At 49.8% G+C, this 17505-nt stretch overlaps 1 protein-coding gene across 6 annotated transcripts in view; it reads left to right on the top strand.

Moving 5' to 3' along the window:
- The window catches only part of HOXC4 (homeobox C4), a 60561-nt gene extending 53255 nt beyond the window's left edge, over nt 1-7306 (top strand). For 3 of the 6 annotated variants that reach the window (XM_032348432.1, XM_032348431.1, XM_032348430.1), the window contains exons 2-4: nt 4121-4247; nt 4417-5622; nt 6116-7306. In XM_032348432.1, coding sequence (XP_032204323.1) covers nt 5184-5622; nt 6116-6471 — 795 coding nt within the window. In that variant the 5' untranslated portion in view covers nt 4121-4247; nt 4417-5183 and the 3' untranslated portion in view covers nt 6472-7306. Of the gene's footprint in view, nt 1-835; nt 4248-4416; nt 5623-6115 lie in introns of those variants that run through there. The other 3 variants (XM_032348433.1, XM_032348429.1, XM_032348434.1) reach the window with 3 other exon arrangements.
- The last annotated feature ends 10199 nt before the right edge of the window (nt 7307-17505 follow it).

Raw genomic sequence — 17505 nt, forward strand, 5'->3', positions numbered from 1 at the left:
GATGCCCTCGTCAAGCCCCCAGAGGGTTCCCAGCCTCCTATCATTTCATTAATTCTGGAAGCACAGGCCAGGGAGCCCACCATAAGCTACTCCAGAGCCAGCCTAATTCCTAGAACTTTCAAAACTACATTTCACCTCCTTTAAAAGTAAAAGTCCTTTCCCCCCTTAACAGGAAAGTTAAGGTTACAAATCTCCAGCAGTGCAAGCTTCCTCCAGCCTTAAGTCAGAATTTTTAGCAGTAACAACAACAAGATTAATAATAAAAAGAATTAAAGCTTGCATCAAGAGCAGAAAGGGACACCCTAGCTCAAGTTTTAAAGGGGATATAATCCAGCAGCCTTGGATGAGAGTGGGGGTGAGTGAGGCCAGGATGACCAAGAAAGGGGGTGAGGAACCCAATCCCTAACTAACAATTTTCCAGCATAAAAATGAAACATCAAATTCGTTAGCCCAGGGCCTTCATTTTTCCCCTTCCACATTATAACTAGTTATTGAACTCGCTGGAAGATCTAAAGGCCATTTGCGAAGAGACAAATTTCAATGGAGTTTCCCCATCAATAACCCCATGGCAGTGACCTATTGGAACAAGTCAAACACCCGAGGTGAAATGCAGGTCACTCTGTCTAACCAATATTAAAATGCGGCCACTTTTTAAAAAGCCACTTTAAACGAGATTTGAGGAAAATTGAATTCCAAGGAAGGCAAGGCAAGGAGGGGGAAATCCACGAGAGGACCTTGCCTATGGTCTCCGAACAAACAAGAGAAATTCATCTTTAATATTTTAAAGGGGGGCAAATTAACATTCCATGATTGCTTTTTTTTTTTTTTTTGAGACTATAAGCGATTCCAGGAGGAAAAAAAAGGTTTAGTATTTTCTGGTGACACGTCCAGGTTATTAAAATCATTTTAGACCAATTCATTACTTTTACTGACAAGAGATTTAAGAAAAAATCAATTAAGCATTTGCATATCCTTTTGCATACATTACCTCTGCCTGCTGGCGTTAGAAAGGGACAAAAACACACATATAGACATACATACGCCGCAAAAAAATGAGATAAGAGTCTTGCTTTACTTTGGGGTTTTCAGGATGCTTGGAGAAAAAATAAAAATGGAGGGAATTACTTGATTGCGTACCATCTAATAGTCCATTTATTTGAGGAAGAGGAAAGCGAGGTGTTGCGATTTTTTAATCTCTAGCACAATAACAAAACCACATCATACACCCACACAAAATCCTGCACTTCCGAGAGTGGGAAAAGGAATGACCCTCATTTTCCTTCTCTTTGCCCTCCAAATCCTGAGTTGGTTCTCCCATTTATTTTTCTCCCTAGGAAAATCCAGGGAGTCTGAGGGGTGAGATTTTAATACAGCACAGAATGTGTGGAGCCGCCGAGGTCCCCCAGCCGGCAGCTTGTTACTGGGGAGGGGAGGAATATGGGTTATCCAACGGTCAGTATGGTAATCTGGGCACAATAAGGCCTCGCACACAATGGACACATATTTTTCTTCAGCGGTGTCAGAAGGGAAGCGCTTTGTACTGAAACGTGTTTCCGAAAGAGAAACCAGATCGAGATTTAGAAAGGAGATGGGGAGGGTGGCATTCAGAGAGCGTTTGGAAGCTGGCAAAGGGTGGTCAGAAAAAATAAAAAATAAAATAAAATTGGGGTAGAGAGAGGTGGAGGGCAAGCGGGGATGGAGATCCTTGGGCTGGCAAGACAAGAGCAGCAGGGCAAAGCACAAAAGGAGAGAGGACCAGAAACTAGGACTCATCACAGGCAAGAGCTGCTTGAGTGCCCCCCCCCCCATTAAGCCAATGCTAAGTGCACGAGCTCTCCAGAGGGATTTTATTTCTGTGCTTGTAATAATATCCAGGTGAAATTGTTTGCATGTATGTGTGTGGTAGAGCCCAGCTGGCTTGCTATTTTTCCCTTGTGATAGGCGACTTCCTTGCTATTAAGGTATAGGCACCCCAAAAGGGCTTTTGGACAAATGATGTAGATGAATGTGGGCCCATTTGGAGGAATCTCTCAGATTTCACTTCCTGGAGGTGCATGTTAAGTTAGATGTGCAAACCTGGGATGAGAACCCCACATATTTATGGCTGCACAAGGAGGCATTTAATGTATTAATAAGTATTAACAGTATGTATGCATATGTATTTGTTATGTGTAATAACCAAAGACAGACTTGACATTCAGCTAGAGGCCACTGAACTCTCTGTATCTACTTAATATGTATTGGCCCAAAGTGGGTTTCCTGCTCTGGCTCCCTTGACCCACCTGCAGGAACTTAGAATCCTGGGGAGTGGTGGCAGAGGAGGGGCGACGCCTTGGGAGGAATTCCCTAAAAAGCCCAAGAAGGTGAAGAGATGGAAGAAAAGAGGGTTGGGGGAAGGGCGGGGGGCAGGGCAGGTAGAAGATGAGTGTGAGGGCTGGGAGCAGAGAAGCCAGGCCGAGACCTCACCTTTCCTGGGAAAGAAAGAGTATTCTGGGTGAGGATTGGGTGGGGCAGCCTGATCCAGGTGCGGGCCTCAAGGGAGGTTGGGGGTGGGGCTGGAAGGCTATCTTCTTCAGAACCCTCCCCCCAACCCTACCTGCCTTCGGGAGCTTTGGCTTTCCCTGGGGCCAGTCTGGGGCTGCAGTTCAGACTCTGTGTAGAGCAGCATTCAGCATTGGTTTCCCTTTGCCCTCTTCCCACTAACTTATAATTAACCCACCCCTACCCCCAACAATTACAACAAATAAGCCACCCTCCTAGGCTCCAAACCACTATCAACTGAACCCCAGCCTCTCCTCCCCACAGTTTCACATTCCTCTTTCAACCAAACTGGCCAGTCCTCACAGGCTGACGGTCCCAGACGGGAATGGGCAGGGACCCACTGGGAAATTTGGGACACTTCTCTGAGAGACGGTGCACCCCCAGAGAATTCCTGTTCCCTCCACCGCCTGGTGGTAGGGGCACAGGGCATTGTCCTCCTGGGGACAGAGTATCCAGGGGCCCCCAAGCACTGGCTCCTGGTGAGCCGGGGGTGAGCAGAGACTCAGCATTGGAGGACAGAGAGTGGCCAGGGGGCCCAGGCGGTTCTCATTCCTGCCCTCAGGGTGAGCCCTAAATTTTGACGTGGGGACCCCCTCTCCCGCATCCCTAAGGTGGTGAAAGACAGGTGGGGAATCTCCCGCCTTCAGTCTCCCTCTCACGAGGGCTTTTTTTTTTTTTTTCCTTTTCCCCTCCTCATTCCCTTAATTGCAGATGTTCTAATTAAACCCTCAAATAGTTGTTATGCCGTTTTAAAAGGTACTTATTCAAGTGTCAACCAGGCTGGGCTGGGAGGAGGCAGCGTAGGGCGGCGAATTAAAGGTAGATTGACTAATCACGGCGGCGATCATAATAATAAAATCAGAGGGAAAAAAATCACATTACGACTTTTCGTGGAAAGGAGGGAGCAGGCAGCCAGCGGCCGCCAGCCCTGCGCCGCCGCCGCCGACACAAAGAGTGCGGGCGATTCCGCGAGACTGATTTATGACGTTTTACAGCCCTATAAAAGCTGTAGCGACGAGGCAAGCGCTCCTACCACCGCTGGCAGATTTAGTCTAATAAATAAAACATAAACAGTTAACTTTATGTGTCACTTTTATTGTTATCAAGTAAAATATAGCCGAGCCCCGGCAAGCTATGATTTTAAACTATAATTGTTATCAAGTACAACAAGGGGACCCAGCTCCCTCCCTGGGTTCTCCCTTCTGCTACCTCCCCCCAACTCTGAGTTATGGGATCAGCTAATTGGAATTGGTGGCATGACGTGGCCACCCCTGGCTGGGGGGGGGGTGTCAGAAAAAGCAGCCCTTTCTTGCCCCCTCCCTTCTCCGTGACCCCGACACCCACCATCAGGGTATTCCCTGTGGGTGGGTGGCAGAGAGGGGGAGCTGGTAGGAATGGACCGGAGACCCCCACGGCCTGCCCAGCCTCCCCCACCTTGGTGAGCTCACCCCTCAGGTTTTGGAAAGCAGCCTGGAGCTGGCCCCTGGGAATGTGTGTTTACATGTAAACATATGTGTTACATGGATACGATCCCTGGCCGGAAGCAGGCTCTACCCGCACAGGCCTCCCTCTTAACTAGGTCGGCCTTCTGTGGAGATGAAGAAAGAAGAGCTTCCAGGGCCTTGGCTGGGCACCATCTCCGGGCACTGACTTCTGGAAGATCTCTCTCCTCCTTGCCCCACGTCCTTAAGGAGCCAGCCTTAGAGGTAGTTGTCAGAAAGCCACAGGCCCGTTGGATTGAGAGTAGAAACAGCAGCCAGCAGTAGAAGAGTTCCTCTGCTCTGCGGCTGGGGCAGGGAGGGTCAGTGGGTACCAGGGGAGGAGGACAAGGCTTCTGAACTCTGCTTTTGCCAACCACTTCCTGTCTCTCTTCAGCGGGGGCTCAACCCCCAGACCTCCAGAAATGACGTCAGAATCATTTGCATCCCGCTGCCTCTACCTGCCCGGTCCAGCTGGGACCCTGCCTCGCCGACCCCGTGGCCATAGGGTTGGGTGAGTGTGTATGGGGAAGGGGGATGGACTCTGGTATCCTTGGATGGGGGGCATCCCAGGCTCTTCAGCCTCCTGGGCTCAGCCTGGGCCCCTCCCCATCCAACCTCCACTCCAGTCCTCCTCATTCAACTTCCTCTTCCTGCAAAAGAGGGGCGCTGCCCAGTGACCTACACAGACCGACACAGGATCGCCATGAATGGAGACCTCTGGAAAAACTCAGGAGACGAGGCCCATCGGGCCCACCGGAGGCCCACGGGGAGACTCTGGGAGGGGGCTGAACCACAGCCTCCCGAAAGCCCCCCAAAGCCCAGGCTTTGGAAGGGAGCTGGGGGCTTCCCATCTCCTTTTGCAGGGGAGGGCTGTCAGTCGGCGGGGTGCGCAGTGGGGGTACCTTGGTCCCCGCCTGCTAGCCCCCCATCACCACCCCCACCACCCCCAGCACCACCACCACCACCACCACACACAAAAAAAATTGGATACATTTTGAATAAAGCGATTCGGTTCCTTATCCGGGGACTGGGTTGCTCCGTGTGATTGGCCGGCGGAGTCACATGGTGAAAGTAACTTTACAGGGTCGCTAGCTAGTAGGAGGGCTTTATGGAGCAGAAAAACGACAAAGCGAGAAAAATTATTTTCCACTCCAGAAATTAATGATCATGAGCTCGTATTTGATGGACTCTAACTACATCGATCCGAAATTTCCTCCATGCGAAGAATATTCGCAAAATAGCTACATCCCTGAACACAGTCCGGAATATTACGGCCGGACCAGGGAATCGGGATTCCAGCATCACCACCAGGAGCTGTACCCACCACCGCCTCCGCGCCCTAGCTACCCCGAGCGCCAGTATAGCTGCACCAGTCTCCAGGGGCCGGGCAATTCGCGAGGCCACGGGCCGGCCCAGGCGGGCCACCACCACCCCGAGAAATCACAGCCGCTCTGCGAGCCGGCGCCTCTCTCAGGCGCCTCCGCCTCCCCGTCCCCAGCCCCGCCAGCCTGCAGCCAGCCAGCCCCTGACCATCCCTCCAGCGCCGCCAGCAAGCAACCCATAGTCTACCCATGGATGAAAAAAATCCACGTTAGCACGGGTAGGCAACTTTGCTTTTTGCTCTCCCCCTCCCTCCCCACTTCCCCAGCGCTCCCCACCCTCCCCGGCCCCCTCCGGCCCCGTCCTCCTTTCTCTCCTTCCCCCTCTCTCTCCAGGAGCGACTCTGGGTTAGCACAATTGAACTGGATTTACGAGCGAGAATGGGTAATTACATCCCCCATAAATTTTATGGCTTAGCTACTCTGGGCAGTCCGAGCCATGTGCTACGATCTGTTATGTATGTGTGAAAACTATGCTCGCTTTCTAAGGGCGCATAAATAATTCAGTGTCGTTACAATGAGGATTCCCCTCTTATTACACTACAAAGTCTCCAGCTTCCTTCAACTTCTTTATAACCCATTTAGCTTGATGACTTTATTTCCACCACCCCCTCCTCCTGTTCCACAGAGCTGAGGATGGGGTGAGGGTGGGGGGGCGGGAGCCTGCTGCCTCTGAACCCCACTATTTGCTTTTCCCCTCCTCGTCCCCCCCAGTGAACCCCAATTATAACGGAGGGGAACCCAAGCGCTCGAGGACAGCCTACACCCGGCAGCAAGTCCTGGAATTAGAGAAAGAGTTTCATTACAATCGCTACCTGACCCGAAGGAGAAGGATCGAGATCGCCCACTCGCTGTGCCTCTCTGAGAGGCAGATCAAAATCTGGTTCCAAAACCGTCGCATGAAATGGAAGAAGGACCACCGACTCCCCAACACCAAAGTCAGGTCAGCGCCCCCGGCCGGCGCTGCGCCCAGCACCCTCTCGGCAGCCACCCCGGGCACTTCTGAAGACCACTCCCAGAGCGCCACGCCGCCGGAGCAGCAACGGGCAGAGGACATTACCAGGTTATAAAACATAACTCACACCCTGCCCCCACCCCATGCCCCCATCCTCCCCTCACACACAAATTGACTCTTATTTATAGAATTTAATATATATATATATTTTGGTTCTTTTCTCTCTTCTTTCCACCTTATACCTTGTCAATTCCAAACTGACAAAACAGATAAACAAGCCCTCTGCCCTTCTCTCCCTTCCACTGTTAAGGACCCTTTTAAGCATGTGATGTTGTCTTAGCATGGTACCTGCTGGGGTTTGTTTGTTTGTTTGTTTGTTTTTTTAAGGCCATTTTGGGGGGGTTATTTATTTTTTAAGGAAAAAGCTGCAAAAATTATATATTGCAAGGTGCGATGGTCTGGTTTGGGTGAATTTCAGGGGAAATGAGGAAAAAAAAAGGAAAGAGAGATTTTTAAGCCAATTCTCATCCTTCTCCTCCTCCTCCTTCCCCCCTCTTTCCTTAGGCCTTTTGCATTGAAAATGCACCAGGGGAGGTTAGTGAGGGGGAAGTCATTTTAAGGAGAACAAAGCTATGAAGTTCTTTTGTATTATTGTTGGGGGGGGGGCCTGGGAGGAGAGGGGGACGACAGCAGACAAAGCTAAATGCATTGAAGAGCCTCTCAGAGCTGTGCAGTTTGAGGAGCCAAAAGAAAATAAAAATGAACTTTCAGTTCAGAGAGGCAGTCTATAGGTAGAACCCCCACCCCACCCCACCATCGTGGTCATTGTGTTTTTGGACTGAATTTACTTGATTATTGTAAAACTTGCAATAAAGAATTTTAGTGTCGATGTGAAATGCCCCGTGATCAATAATAAACCAGTGGATGTGAATTAGTTTTACGTCAATGTCTGATGGTTTCTTTTTATCCCCCTCCTCCTTCTGGCCTGGTAACATCCCACCTTCTCTATAGTTGCCTAAGTTTACTCTAAGCAAACACACAAATCTTAACTCTCAACTCCTTCTCCAACCTCCTTAGGTGCACCAGCAAGGGGATTGGGACAGGGGATCCTCAAAAAAGGGGATGGGGAAGATTAGTGGTGATTTCCCCCGTCCCTTCCCTGAGTCTGCCAAGAGGCCAGACTCTCCTGGGGGTCTTTAGAGTGGAGCTGGGAGGGTCTCACTTTTCTATAGTTAGGCACAGTGTCTTCTTTTTGTTGATTTCCCTCTCCCTTCTTCTCTTTTCTCTCTGCTGAGTAGGCCTGCCTTATTTGCAGACAAGAAGGCAAGTTTAGGGAGTGGGAGGAAGAGAAGAGTTTTTTTCATCTTTTAGGACTCTTTTGGAATGAAGGATTAAGGAAGATGCCCCCTCAACCTGCCTGTGCTTCTTGAAAGAAGGAAGATTTTGAGTTGGTGACTCTGGAGCAGCAAAGTGACCCGTCAGGGTGGCTTCTCTGTTTGTTTAGACTTGGAAAGAAGGGTGAAGTGGAGGCCAGAGGCGTGGGAGGCCCCCTTGCTTGGGTAGGCCTCAAAGCCTGATGCCTGGAGATAATGAAGAACTTTTATTTTTTCCCCTAACTTTTATCATGGATCTGCCAGGTGTTGAGAAAAGACACAGGGACTACCCCTCTTCCTATAAGCTCCCAGGTCTTGGCAGGGCTTGGAAATAGCTGGAATCAGGCTGTCTGACTGTTTAAAGAAAAAAAAATTTAATTTGTTTCCTTGGGGATTAAAAAAAGAGAGAGAGAGAGAGAAACAGTAGCAACAAAAACTGGCCCGGATTACCTGAATAATTAATTTAAGCCAAAGGCTCCCAAATCATCCTGATCCTCAAGACCAGGCCCTAAGCGGGGCCTGCTCAAATTTTTGCTTGCTTGTTGGAAGAAGTGGGAGTGGGGGCTCGGTGGGCTTCTCAGACAATTTATCTAAATTTCAGAATAGAAGGCACCAGAAGTTGAAGAGGGAGGGCAAAGAGATCCAGGATTTGTAGCTGGGGATACCCCTATCCCCTCTCCCCAAATTCTGGAGGGAAAGGTAACAATGGGACCAGTTGTAAAAATCTGTTGTTCGGTGTGCTTTGGATTTATTTCCTCTCAACAGGAAAGGTGCTGGCTGGAGTGGGGTGCGTGTGTGTGTGATATCATTTGGTCCTGTAGGTCTACTTTCTTCTCCCTCAGTGGTGCCCTGGAGATAGCAAAACATGCTGCCTGCAGTGTAAGCGAGCAGGGCCAACAATTATCTGGAGTTATTTCATGTAATCAAGTGAATTAGGGGCCAAATCTGACTGTAGCTCCTAGCATCTTGAGGCAATTGACTTTGGGGCAGGAAAAGGGGGTCTAACAGTGGTTGGGAGAAGGGAAGGAAGGACTGAGGGTTGGACTTAGGTGTCTTTTGCAACCCAGTAAGGAAGTTTATATGGAGGAAGAGGGAAAAAAAAAAAAAAAGAAAAGGAACTTAGGATCTATAGTCTTTTCTAACTTTTCTCCTTTGGTTTTAGAGGAATTTATTCTCTTCTCTTCCCTAAAGTGGAAGAGATGAAAGCGAGGAGGAAAATGACTATCTTTTCTTTCTCAAGCTTCTCCCTGAACTTGCCGAAAGGACACTCTCGCCCAGAAAAGCAGCAGGCGAGGATTGGGATGGTTCTTTTATTTGCCTTCTTTAGGGAGTTCAGTTACTCCCTCCCGTCTAACGCATACACACTTAGCTGTTCTCAGTGCCTCTTGGTGTGACAAGGGGAAACATCAGAAATCCCTAATTCTTGACAAATGAAACAAAACTAAACCCTCATTCGTTTGAGTTTTTGAAGATTTTGGCCTCTGGCCTTCCCTCCAGTGGGCTCCATTCTCTCCTCTTTCCCGGGGGCGCTCCTTTCCTTGGGCCTGACCACCCCAGAATGGGATCAGGGTGCGGGAGAGGGACGGGGTGGGGTGGAGTGCGGGCGTGGAGGGCCGACCTGAGCCAGGCTCCTTGTTCCAGCAGTCTGGGTATCCCGCTGGGGCTGCTGCTCCATGCGAAGCTGCCACAGCCTCATTGGGAAGCGGAGGGTTAGAGCTTTTATCGAAGTTGAGTTGGGTTGAGCAGAGGGGAAAGGCTGGGGGGTGGGGGAGGACGCAGCCCAGGTTCACGGGGAGGACACAGCATTTTCTCTCCCATCGCCTTTATATTCGGCAGCGCCTCTGACCTCTCCCCCACCCCCATCTCCGACCCTCCCAAGCCAGGCTTTGCTCAGCCCCTGGTCTCCAGATACGATGCCACTGCTTTTGAAGGGCTGGGGATTTCTTGCCCAGAGTAATGGGAGAGGCAAGGCGCATGAATGCCTGCTAGCGCATTGTATCTCTCTCTCCAATGGCTAAGTTAAAAGAAGACCGGGTGAAAGCGGCAATCTTCCAAGGTCCTTCTCTCCAAGCACCAGGAGATCCCCACAGGTCACAAATCCCCTTGCCATGTAAGTAGTTAGCACTCTATCTGCTCAGGCCGGGGAGCATAGCAGTTACAACTCTGTCTCTGTTTGCCATTCCATTTTTAGCTCAACTCCCAATCTTGGGGAGGGAAGGCGGGAAATCCAATCACCAACAGAGGGCTTCTGCTTGGGGAAAATGGAGTTTCTGTGCTGAGTTATGTACCTGGGGAGTGAAGAAATTTGGCTCAGAAAGAAGGTGGGGAGCGAAAGTGAGCCTGGGGAGCGGGGGAAGGACTGGGGAACTTTATTTCTCTGAGGGCATCTTGCTGCTGCTTGTATGAAGTTTCCTACAAAGTTTGCTCTGCAATCTGTGCATTAGCTTTTTTTTTTTTTTTTCATATGCGTGGACTTAGCGGATTGCAGTTCAGAGCTGCCTTCCCGCTGTTAGATGGATGTGTATGTGTGTGTTTGGGGGAGTGGAACGGAAGATAAAACAAGGGGTTCTCCAGAGCTTGGGACGAGGGTACCCTCTGCTAAGCACCATTTCTCTGCTTGTCCAAGATAAGAGAAGACAGACTCTGAAGGGGGCCCTCGAGATTGAGGGTGCCATGACGGGGAGGAGCAGCGTGCAGGGGCAATTCCACCATCTTTTCCTCCAATTTTTGCCCAGTGCTGGGGGAGCGTGCCATTGCCCTCACAAAGCTACTTCTCATAGTTTTCCACAGTTTCTATCTGGTTCCCCACTTTCGGAGAGCTAATTCTAAGAGACCCTTCACAGGCTTGGAAAAAGAGACGGAGGATTCCCCCAACTCCAGTGGCCACCAGAGCAGAGGGAATATTTATTACCTCTCTGGATATCATTATCTAAGAATACAATTTTATGCACTTCCTAATCTGTTAGCTTGATTTATCTGGGTGGGCAGGAGCCCAAAACAAATATTTGGGGGATTTGGTAGGAAAAAAATCTTTGCCTCTGACCAACCTTTCTGACTGAACTGATCGCCCCCCTCACGCCACCAACTTGGCCTGCTTTTTCTACCCACCCCCGCCATATAGATAACTCCATTTAAATTTTTTCTCTGCAGCCTGTGGCTGTTTGGGGTATCAGAGTTTTAGTTGCCTCTTGAGAATGAAAAATGGCTGAGCACACTGTTCGAGCCAGAGACCCGAAAGGCTCCCCGCAGCCACCCTAAAATCCCTGTAGCTCCAGATGTGGGCTTCTTTTTTGGATTTGGTAGCAGCCAGGAGCCCCTTGGAAGACCTGGCTCTTGTCTCCAGTCCTCAGGGTTTATCTTCTCTTCTCTCTGGGGCCAGCCCCGTGGCTGGGTCCATCCTGAAGCGGAGCATACATCCATGCACACAGGGGCGAAGGCCTCTGCAGCATCACCTCCATGCTTCCCAGTCTCTGCAGATCCGCCTAGCTGATAGATTAGGAGGCAGGGAAGACAGGCAGAAGGATAGGGAGGATGTCCCACATTTGAGGGTGAACAGGGTGATGCAGTCTAATACATGGAAAGGACTATTTTAAATTTCCAGTTCCCGTCAGCAATTGCCAGATTTCCTAAGATGTAGGGTCCTCTAGGGTCTCTTCTACCAGTGGGGATGGGGTAAGGGTCAAGCCCAAAGAGGTGTCACCTTTACCCACTCCTTCTTTCTGACCCTCTCTGCCCAGTCTCCGAGATTGGGAAAGGGAGATATATTTGAACTTCCGGGGGACCAGCCTTAAGACGGAGTGTGGAGGAGGCACTGCCAGACTGTGCGACCCTAGGTTCCCGCCGCCGGCCCCTGGCTTCCCAAGCAGCCGTTGCCAGAGAATTGGGCACAGAGCGGCCGCCGCCTCCGGGGGTCCCGGCTCCCTTCTAGAGCGACCAGGGTCTTGAGGATGGCGAAATAGGGCCAGCCCGGGCAAAGGTGAGGTGCGAGAGGCCGGCGGCGGCCCGGCGCCCCCTCCGGGTTCCACGCCACGGCCGCTCCGGGCGCCGTGTCGCCTTCAGCTGGGTCACGACCCCGGGCTCCGCCCGCGGACAATAGGGCTCTGGGAGGGGGCCGCGGGCTGCGCGACCGGCCCAGCGGGTTCACTGAGCGGTGAACTCTGCTCCACCTCCAGGTCTCGCCCTTTAAGAGCCCAAGCTCCCTTTTCTTTGCCCTATTCCGCCTTCAATTTTTTTCCCCCCGTAGAATATTGAGCACACTCTCCATCGCTCCTCGACCGAGAAATACCCCACCGTTACCACCACCAAATCGGATTCCATTTTCTTTAGAAATGAAAGCATAGTTTGCTCCGGAGTTACAAGAGCGGGAAATGGGACCCTCTCAAGGTTTTTGTGGGCACGCAGAGAGAGAAGAATCCCAGGCTATCAAACCAACAAATGGTCCTCTCCATCACAGGAATTCCAGGCCCAGAATGGGGCCTCCCTGCACCTCCACCCCCAAATCATAGGAAGCATTTCTTCCCCCTGCCCCTGGCCTTTGTCTCTGGGCAGCAGATTAGGATCAGGGCTCTTAACAAAAGGGGAGACCTTGCTCTCAAATCTGATGGGCAGAGACAGGACTCCGTTATCCGCTGGTGGGGGGCAAGTAACTTGGGAGGTGTACCCCAACCAGTTTGTTCTTGTTCCTCGATCTCTCCCCATCCCAGTGATTGCCCCACCCTTATTTGTGACTCTGTCCCTTTGGGCGGTAGCACAGTGTTTGTAACTTTGTGCATGTGGAGTCTTTCCACTCAGCTAGAATAGATCTTGGAAAATAAGGTTGTAGGATATGGTTGGTTCTAGCTCTAGGCAAAAATGGCAGGCAGTTTGGGGAGAGAAGAAAATGGGGGAGGTATGGAATATTCCCCAACGACATTTGCTCCCTGCCTTTCCCCAGCTCCCCACCTCAGCTCTATCTTTGCCAAGCTCAAAGGTGAGATGGAGAGATGCTCCCCTGCCCCCAACATGCACACCAGCTTGGGAACCTTTCTCCTTGGACTCTGTCTGACCATTTCGACCCATTTTGGATTGTGACTGCCTGTACCCCTGCCTGTCTTTGCTTGGCCATCTCCAGGTCTCTGCCTGGCATCTCTATCGCTCTCTGTGCTAGGTGGTGTTTCCTCACATCCTTGCTCCTCTGCCCTTCTCGTCCTGCAGTGATCCTCTGGGATGATCCTCAGCCCCAGTGTTCCTCCTGGGACTCCCCTCCAACTGAGAAAGCAGAGAAGAAGAACCAAAAGGTGGGGGCAGAATCTGGGAGGGACAGCTGAGGTTCAAAGGTTCCCATCTGAGCCTCCAGTCCAGGCTACTTCAGGCCGATAGGACCAACCGCTCCAGAGCCAGCAGCATACAGAACAAGGTTTTACAGCCTGGGCAGATGTCGGCTTAGCCAAGTCACCCGGATTCCCCTTTATCTCCCCCACCAAAGAGCCTCCAATCCCCACCATACCTTTGTTCTCTTTCCTTTCCTCCCACCTCCCCCTCCTCTTCCTCCGTTTGATCCTGCCTTTCCCCTTCAAATTATTTCTTTAGATCTGGAAGCATCTGTTCCAGCCTGCCCCTCCCCCCACACCCTCCTTTCCTCCTTTTCCTCCTCCCTCCACTTCTGGGAGTCAAAGAAGCCCCCAAATGGAGGGCCTCTGGCGTCTGCTTTGTTACCCCAGGGCCCAGACACCGGTAAGGCCAACCCTGGAGAACCCTCCCCAGCCTCCAGTCACTTGCATTTCATTCTCCCAGCTGGAGAGGGCCCTGGAATTGCAGTTTGAGTCTTGGTCCCCAGGAACCAGTCTTTTCTCTGACTGGGACAGTTACCACTGAATTCAGGGGAAAGCGAGGAATCTGAGGTTGAAGGGTTTGGTGAAGAATTACTTAGGTAATTACCCCAGTTCTTTGGGGGCTGTTTTGGGGTCCAGAGTTTGAACATACCTACATATCCTGACCATAGAGGGGAGAGGGCCTTGGCAAGACAGCCTGCCCCTTCCCTTGATGGCAAAGTTGTTTTCTGAGCCATTAGAACACCCCCCAACCCCTCCCAGAATTCCATAACCCTAACTGAGGAGACCAAGACAGTGTCTGCACTGTGCATCTTAGAGGGCCTCTTTTCGCTCTCCTCCAAAAAATAAAAAAGAAACATAAGCAGCAATATATGGTCTCCAAAGCTTAAGGAGAGGGTGGTAAACCCAGTCTGGGTAAATAATAGAATGTCTTTTCTTCTCGTAGTCAATCCAGTTCAGTCTGAGTCTAGATAATTCAGGCCAAGATAATTCAGACTCTTGAACACTGCCTGGTAGACCTGGCTTCAGCAGGAGCCCACTTTCTACCCCAGAGTACCAGGCTGGAATGAATCCGAGGTCCTCGCTCTAGCGCTCACAGTTGAAAACTGGTAGAAATGAATGAAGTCCTCTCTTCCCTCCCTTTCCTCTAGCTCCATCCTGAGATTTCGCCCTGCCTGGCATCCTGCTCCCTCTTCTGTCCTTGAAGACTGGTGGTTGGCCAAGAGCCCCAGATTCATGCTCCCTGTGGCTCTGCCACTCAGTTTCCATGGCAATGAGAGGCAACTGAACTATTCCCCCTACCCTTCAACTGGTTGGATAGACCTGTATCAGCCAGGACGTTCTCTGGGGGAACCTGATGGAAGAAAGATACAGGAGACAGGAGTCTGTATTTTGTTAGGGCATCTTTGCTAATTAATCAGGATGGAAGAGGGAAGTACTGGAGAGAGAGTCCCTCTCTGGCCTATAATTTCACACAGTCCTTTCTCTCTGCACATATGTTTACCCAAGAAAACACCCTCAAAACTCACATGACAGATTTATGCTAGGACCTCATCACATTCGTTTCTTCTGTTCATATCTGCATGGGTACGTGACTTTATGTGTGCTTGCGCACTCGCACTTGTGCATGCGGGCATGTGCATGTGAGTAGAGGTAATGTGTGACAGAAAAGAACATCCCAGCTAGAGCTCCTGTGAAGTAGGCTCTTTGACTTCTTCCTAATGTCCCTGGTAACAGAGGCTTCTGCTGCCCCCTCTTTCCCCCACTTTGCTCCCCAAGGCTTGCCCCTTTATTGAGGATCATGTGGCCTGAGGACTCACCCTTGATCCTGCAACTTGGCTTCTTAGGCCCAGGGTGGCTCTAAAAGAAGGAGGTGGGGGGGGCAGTCAGAGGCCTCTGGCAGATCAGATTCCTCACTTAATACTTTCACTTCTTCAAAGTTCAATCAAAACCACAAACATTTCTCTAGCCCGCCAGTCTGCATGACTCTGCCAGTAGGCAGGGCCAAGGAAACCACTGCCACCACCACACCAGCAGCAGGGACAGCAGCATGACTCTCTCCTGGGGTTGGTAACTGCCTGACAGTGGTACTGGAGGAGTCAGTGCGCTAACTTGGGAAAAGCACGTCCATAGTGCTCAGCATACAGGAAGCTTTCAGTAAGTGCCATTCTTACTTCCTTCTCCTCCTCTTCCTCCTTCTTCCTCTTCCTCGTCTTCCTCTTCTTCTTCCTCTTCTCCATCTCCTTCTCCTCTTTCTCCTTCCCCTCCTTCTCCTCCTCCTCCTCCTTCTTCCTATTTCTATTAATAATAATAGGTATTTTCTTAAGCAGTTACTATGGACCAGGCACTGTGCTAAATTTGCTATCTCATTTGAGCCTTACAATATGGCTATAAGGAAGTTGTTGTGGATCCACTTTTTACACAAGGGGAAGCTGAGGGGGGCCCAGGAGGCTAGCTATAGACCACATTGGGAAAGCCAGGATTCCAGTCAGACTGGCCTGACTCCAAAGTGGGTGCTCTGAACTCCTTCAGTTCTTTGCTTGTGGCGGACGGGGCACTGGCTGTGAGGATCGGCTGAGTTTAGCAGGGAGCGCCGGTGAGATGCGGGACTGAGCGCAGGCAGGACCTACAGTCACCTGGGTTTTGCTACTTGGCTTAGCAGGTTCTTGTTCTCATCAACAGCAAGCTGTAACCCAGTGGTTCTCAAACATTCTGGTCTCAGGATCCCTTTATGCTCTTAACCATTATTAAAATCTCAAAGAACTTTTTAAAATATGGGTTATATCTACTGATATTTACGTTATTAGAAATTAAAACTGGCGTGCCTGGGTGGCTCCGTGGGTTGAAGCCTCTGCCTTCAGCTCGGGTCCTGATCCCAGGGTCCTGGGATCGAGCCCGGCATAGGGCTCTCTGCTCAGCAGGGAGCCTACTTCCTCCTCTCTCTCTGCCTGCCTCTCTGCCTACTTGTGATCTCTGTCAAATAAATAAATTTTTAAAATTAGGAAAAAAAAGAAATTAAAACTGAAACCTTCTAGGAATCTTTTAAAGTCATAATAATGAATCCATTACATGTTAACGTAACTAACTTTTCAGGAAGAATAACTATATTTCCCAAAACAATTTAGTGAGAAGAATGTCACCGTTTCACGTGGAGGCAAATCTCTTTAATGTCTAGCTTCATAGAGAACGAATGGATTGTCGTACCTGTTTCCACATTCAATTTGTTGCAATACATTGTTTTGGTTGAAGTATATGAAGTGCATAAACTCATGCAACTAAGTAGCTGGGAGAGGCAGGACCTCTCGCAGAGCTCCTGAAAGGGTTTCCAAGAATCCCCAGGGATCTTTGAACCACATTTTAAGACCCATTGATGTAACCGTCGAAGCTAACCAGCAGAAGCTACTCCCTAACACTTATACTGGATACTGTATTAGCTCATTAGTGGTGCTTCTAACTCCAAAACTTATCATCATTTCACTTGATTCCATGCTGTATTTGGAATGTGTCATACTAGGCAACTTACTCAATTTTTCTATAACCGTAGATTAACCGACAGAAAGATAGACATATACATATGTAAATGTGATGTATGCCGTATATATTCATTGTTTTTTAGTATGAAAGTGTGGAGTAAAATACAAATTTATAAATAAAATGGACTTCCTGTGTTTAGCATTGTTTGAGATGGCAGCTTAGCTTTTATTGTCAGTCTTGTGTTTCTGGAGGGGAAACTGAGCGAAAGAGGGTGATGTGACTTGCTGAAGATGACATGCTCAGCAAGTGGTGGACAGTAGAGTCGCACTCCTGTCCTCTAACTTCTAGACCTGTACGTACCCACTCAGAAGCATTCTCTCTAGAGACATGGCTATGTAACATGTGTATGGAAGGTGGATGTGGGTCAAGCACAAACTCTTCCTGGAAGTATATGAGGTGATTGTATTTATCCGAATATATTTATGCGTGAGAGGAGAAAACTCTCTTGTACCTGCGTGCAAAGATATAGTTTTGTTAAGAGGTACAAGGCACTAGCCTGACAGTGTTTTTCCCTCCTCACCAAACTCTCCATGTGTCTGTGGTCCTGGGCTTGATCTGTCCATTGCCAGGAATATTTCTTCCTTCTAGATCTCCTGTTGGTGTGTAAGGTCTCACTGTGGGTGTGTTAAGTGCCCAGATCTTCACATGAGCACACAGAATGGGTGTCACAATCTGATATACCTTTCTTTATCTTCCCTTGAACATCATGTCTCACACATCTTTTCAAAATAAGTAATCTACAAGTGTCCAACCAAGGGAAGCATAGCTGTGTGAACCAGGCTGTGTCTCTGTGTAGATGCAAATGTAGAGCCCTTGGGTATCCACATACTTGTCTGGGTAAGCCCCATGCAAATGTATGAGCAACTAGAGTCTCAGTTCTTTCATTAATCTGATAAGTATTTATGCACAAATTCTATGTTTTATGGCTGTGGA

This window comes from Mustela erminea, chromosome 6, assembly GCF_009829155.1.
Source record: "Mustela erminea isolate mMusErm1 chromosome 6, mMusErm1.Pri, whole genome shotgun sequence".
Lineage (NCBI taxonomy): Eukaryota > Metazoa > Chordata > Mammalia > Carnivora > Mustelidae > Mustela > Mustela erminea.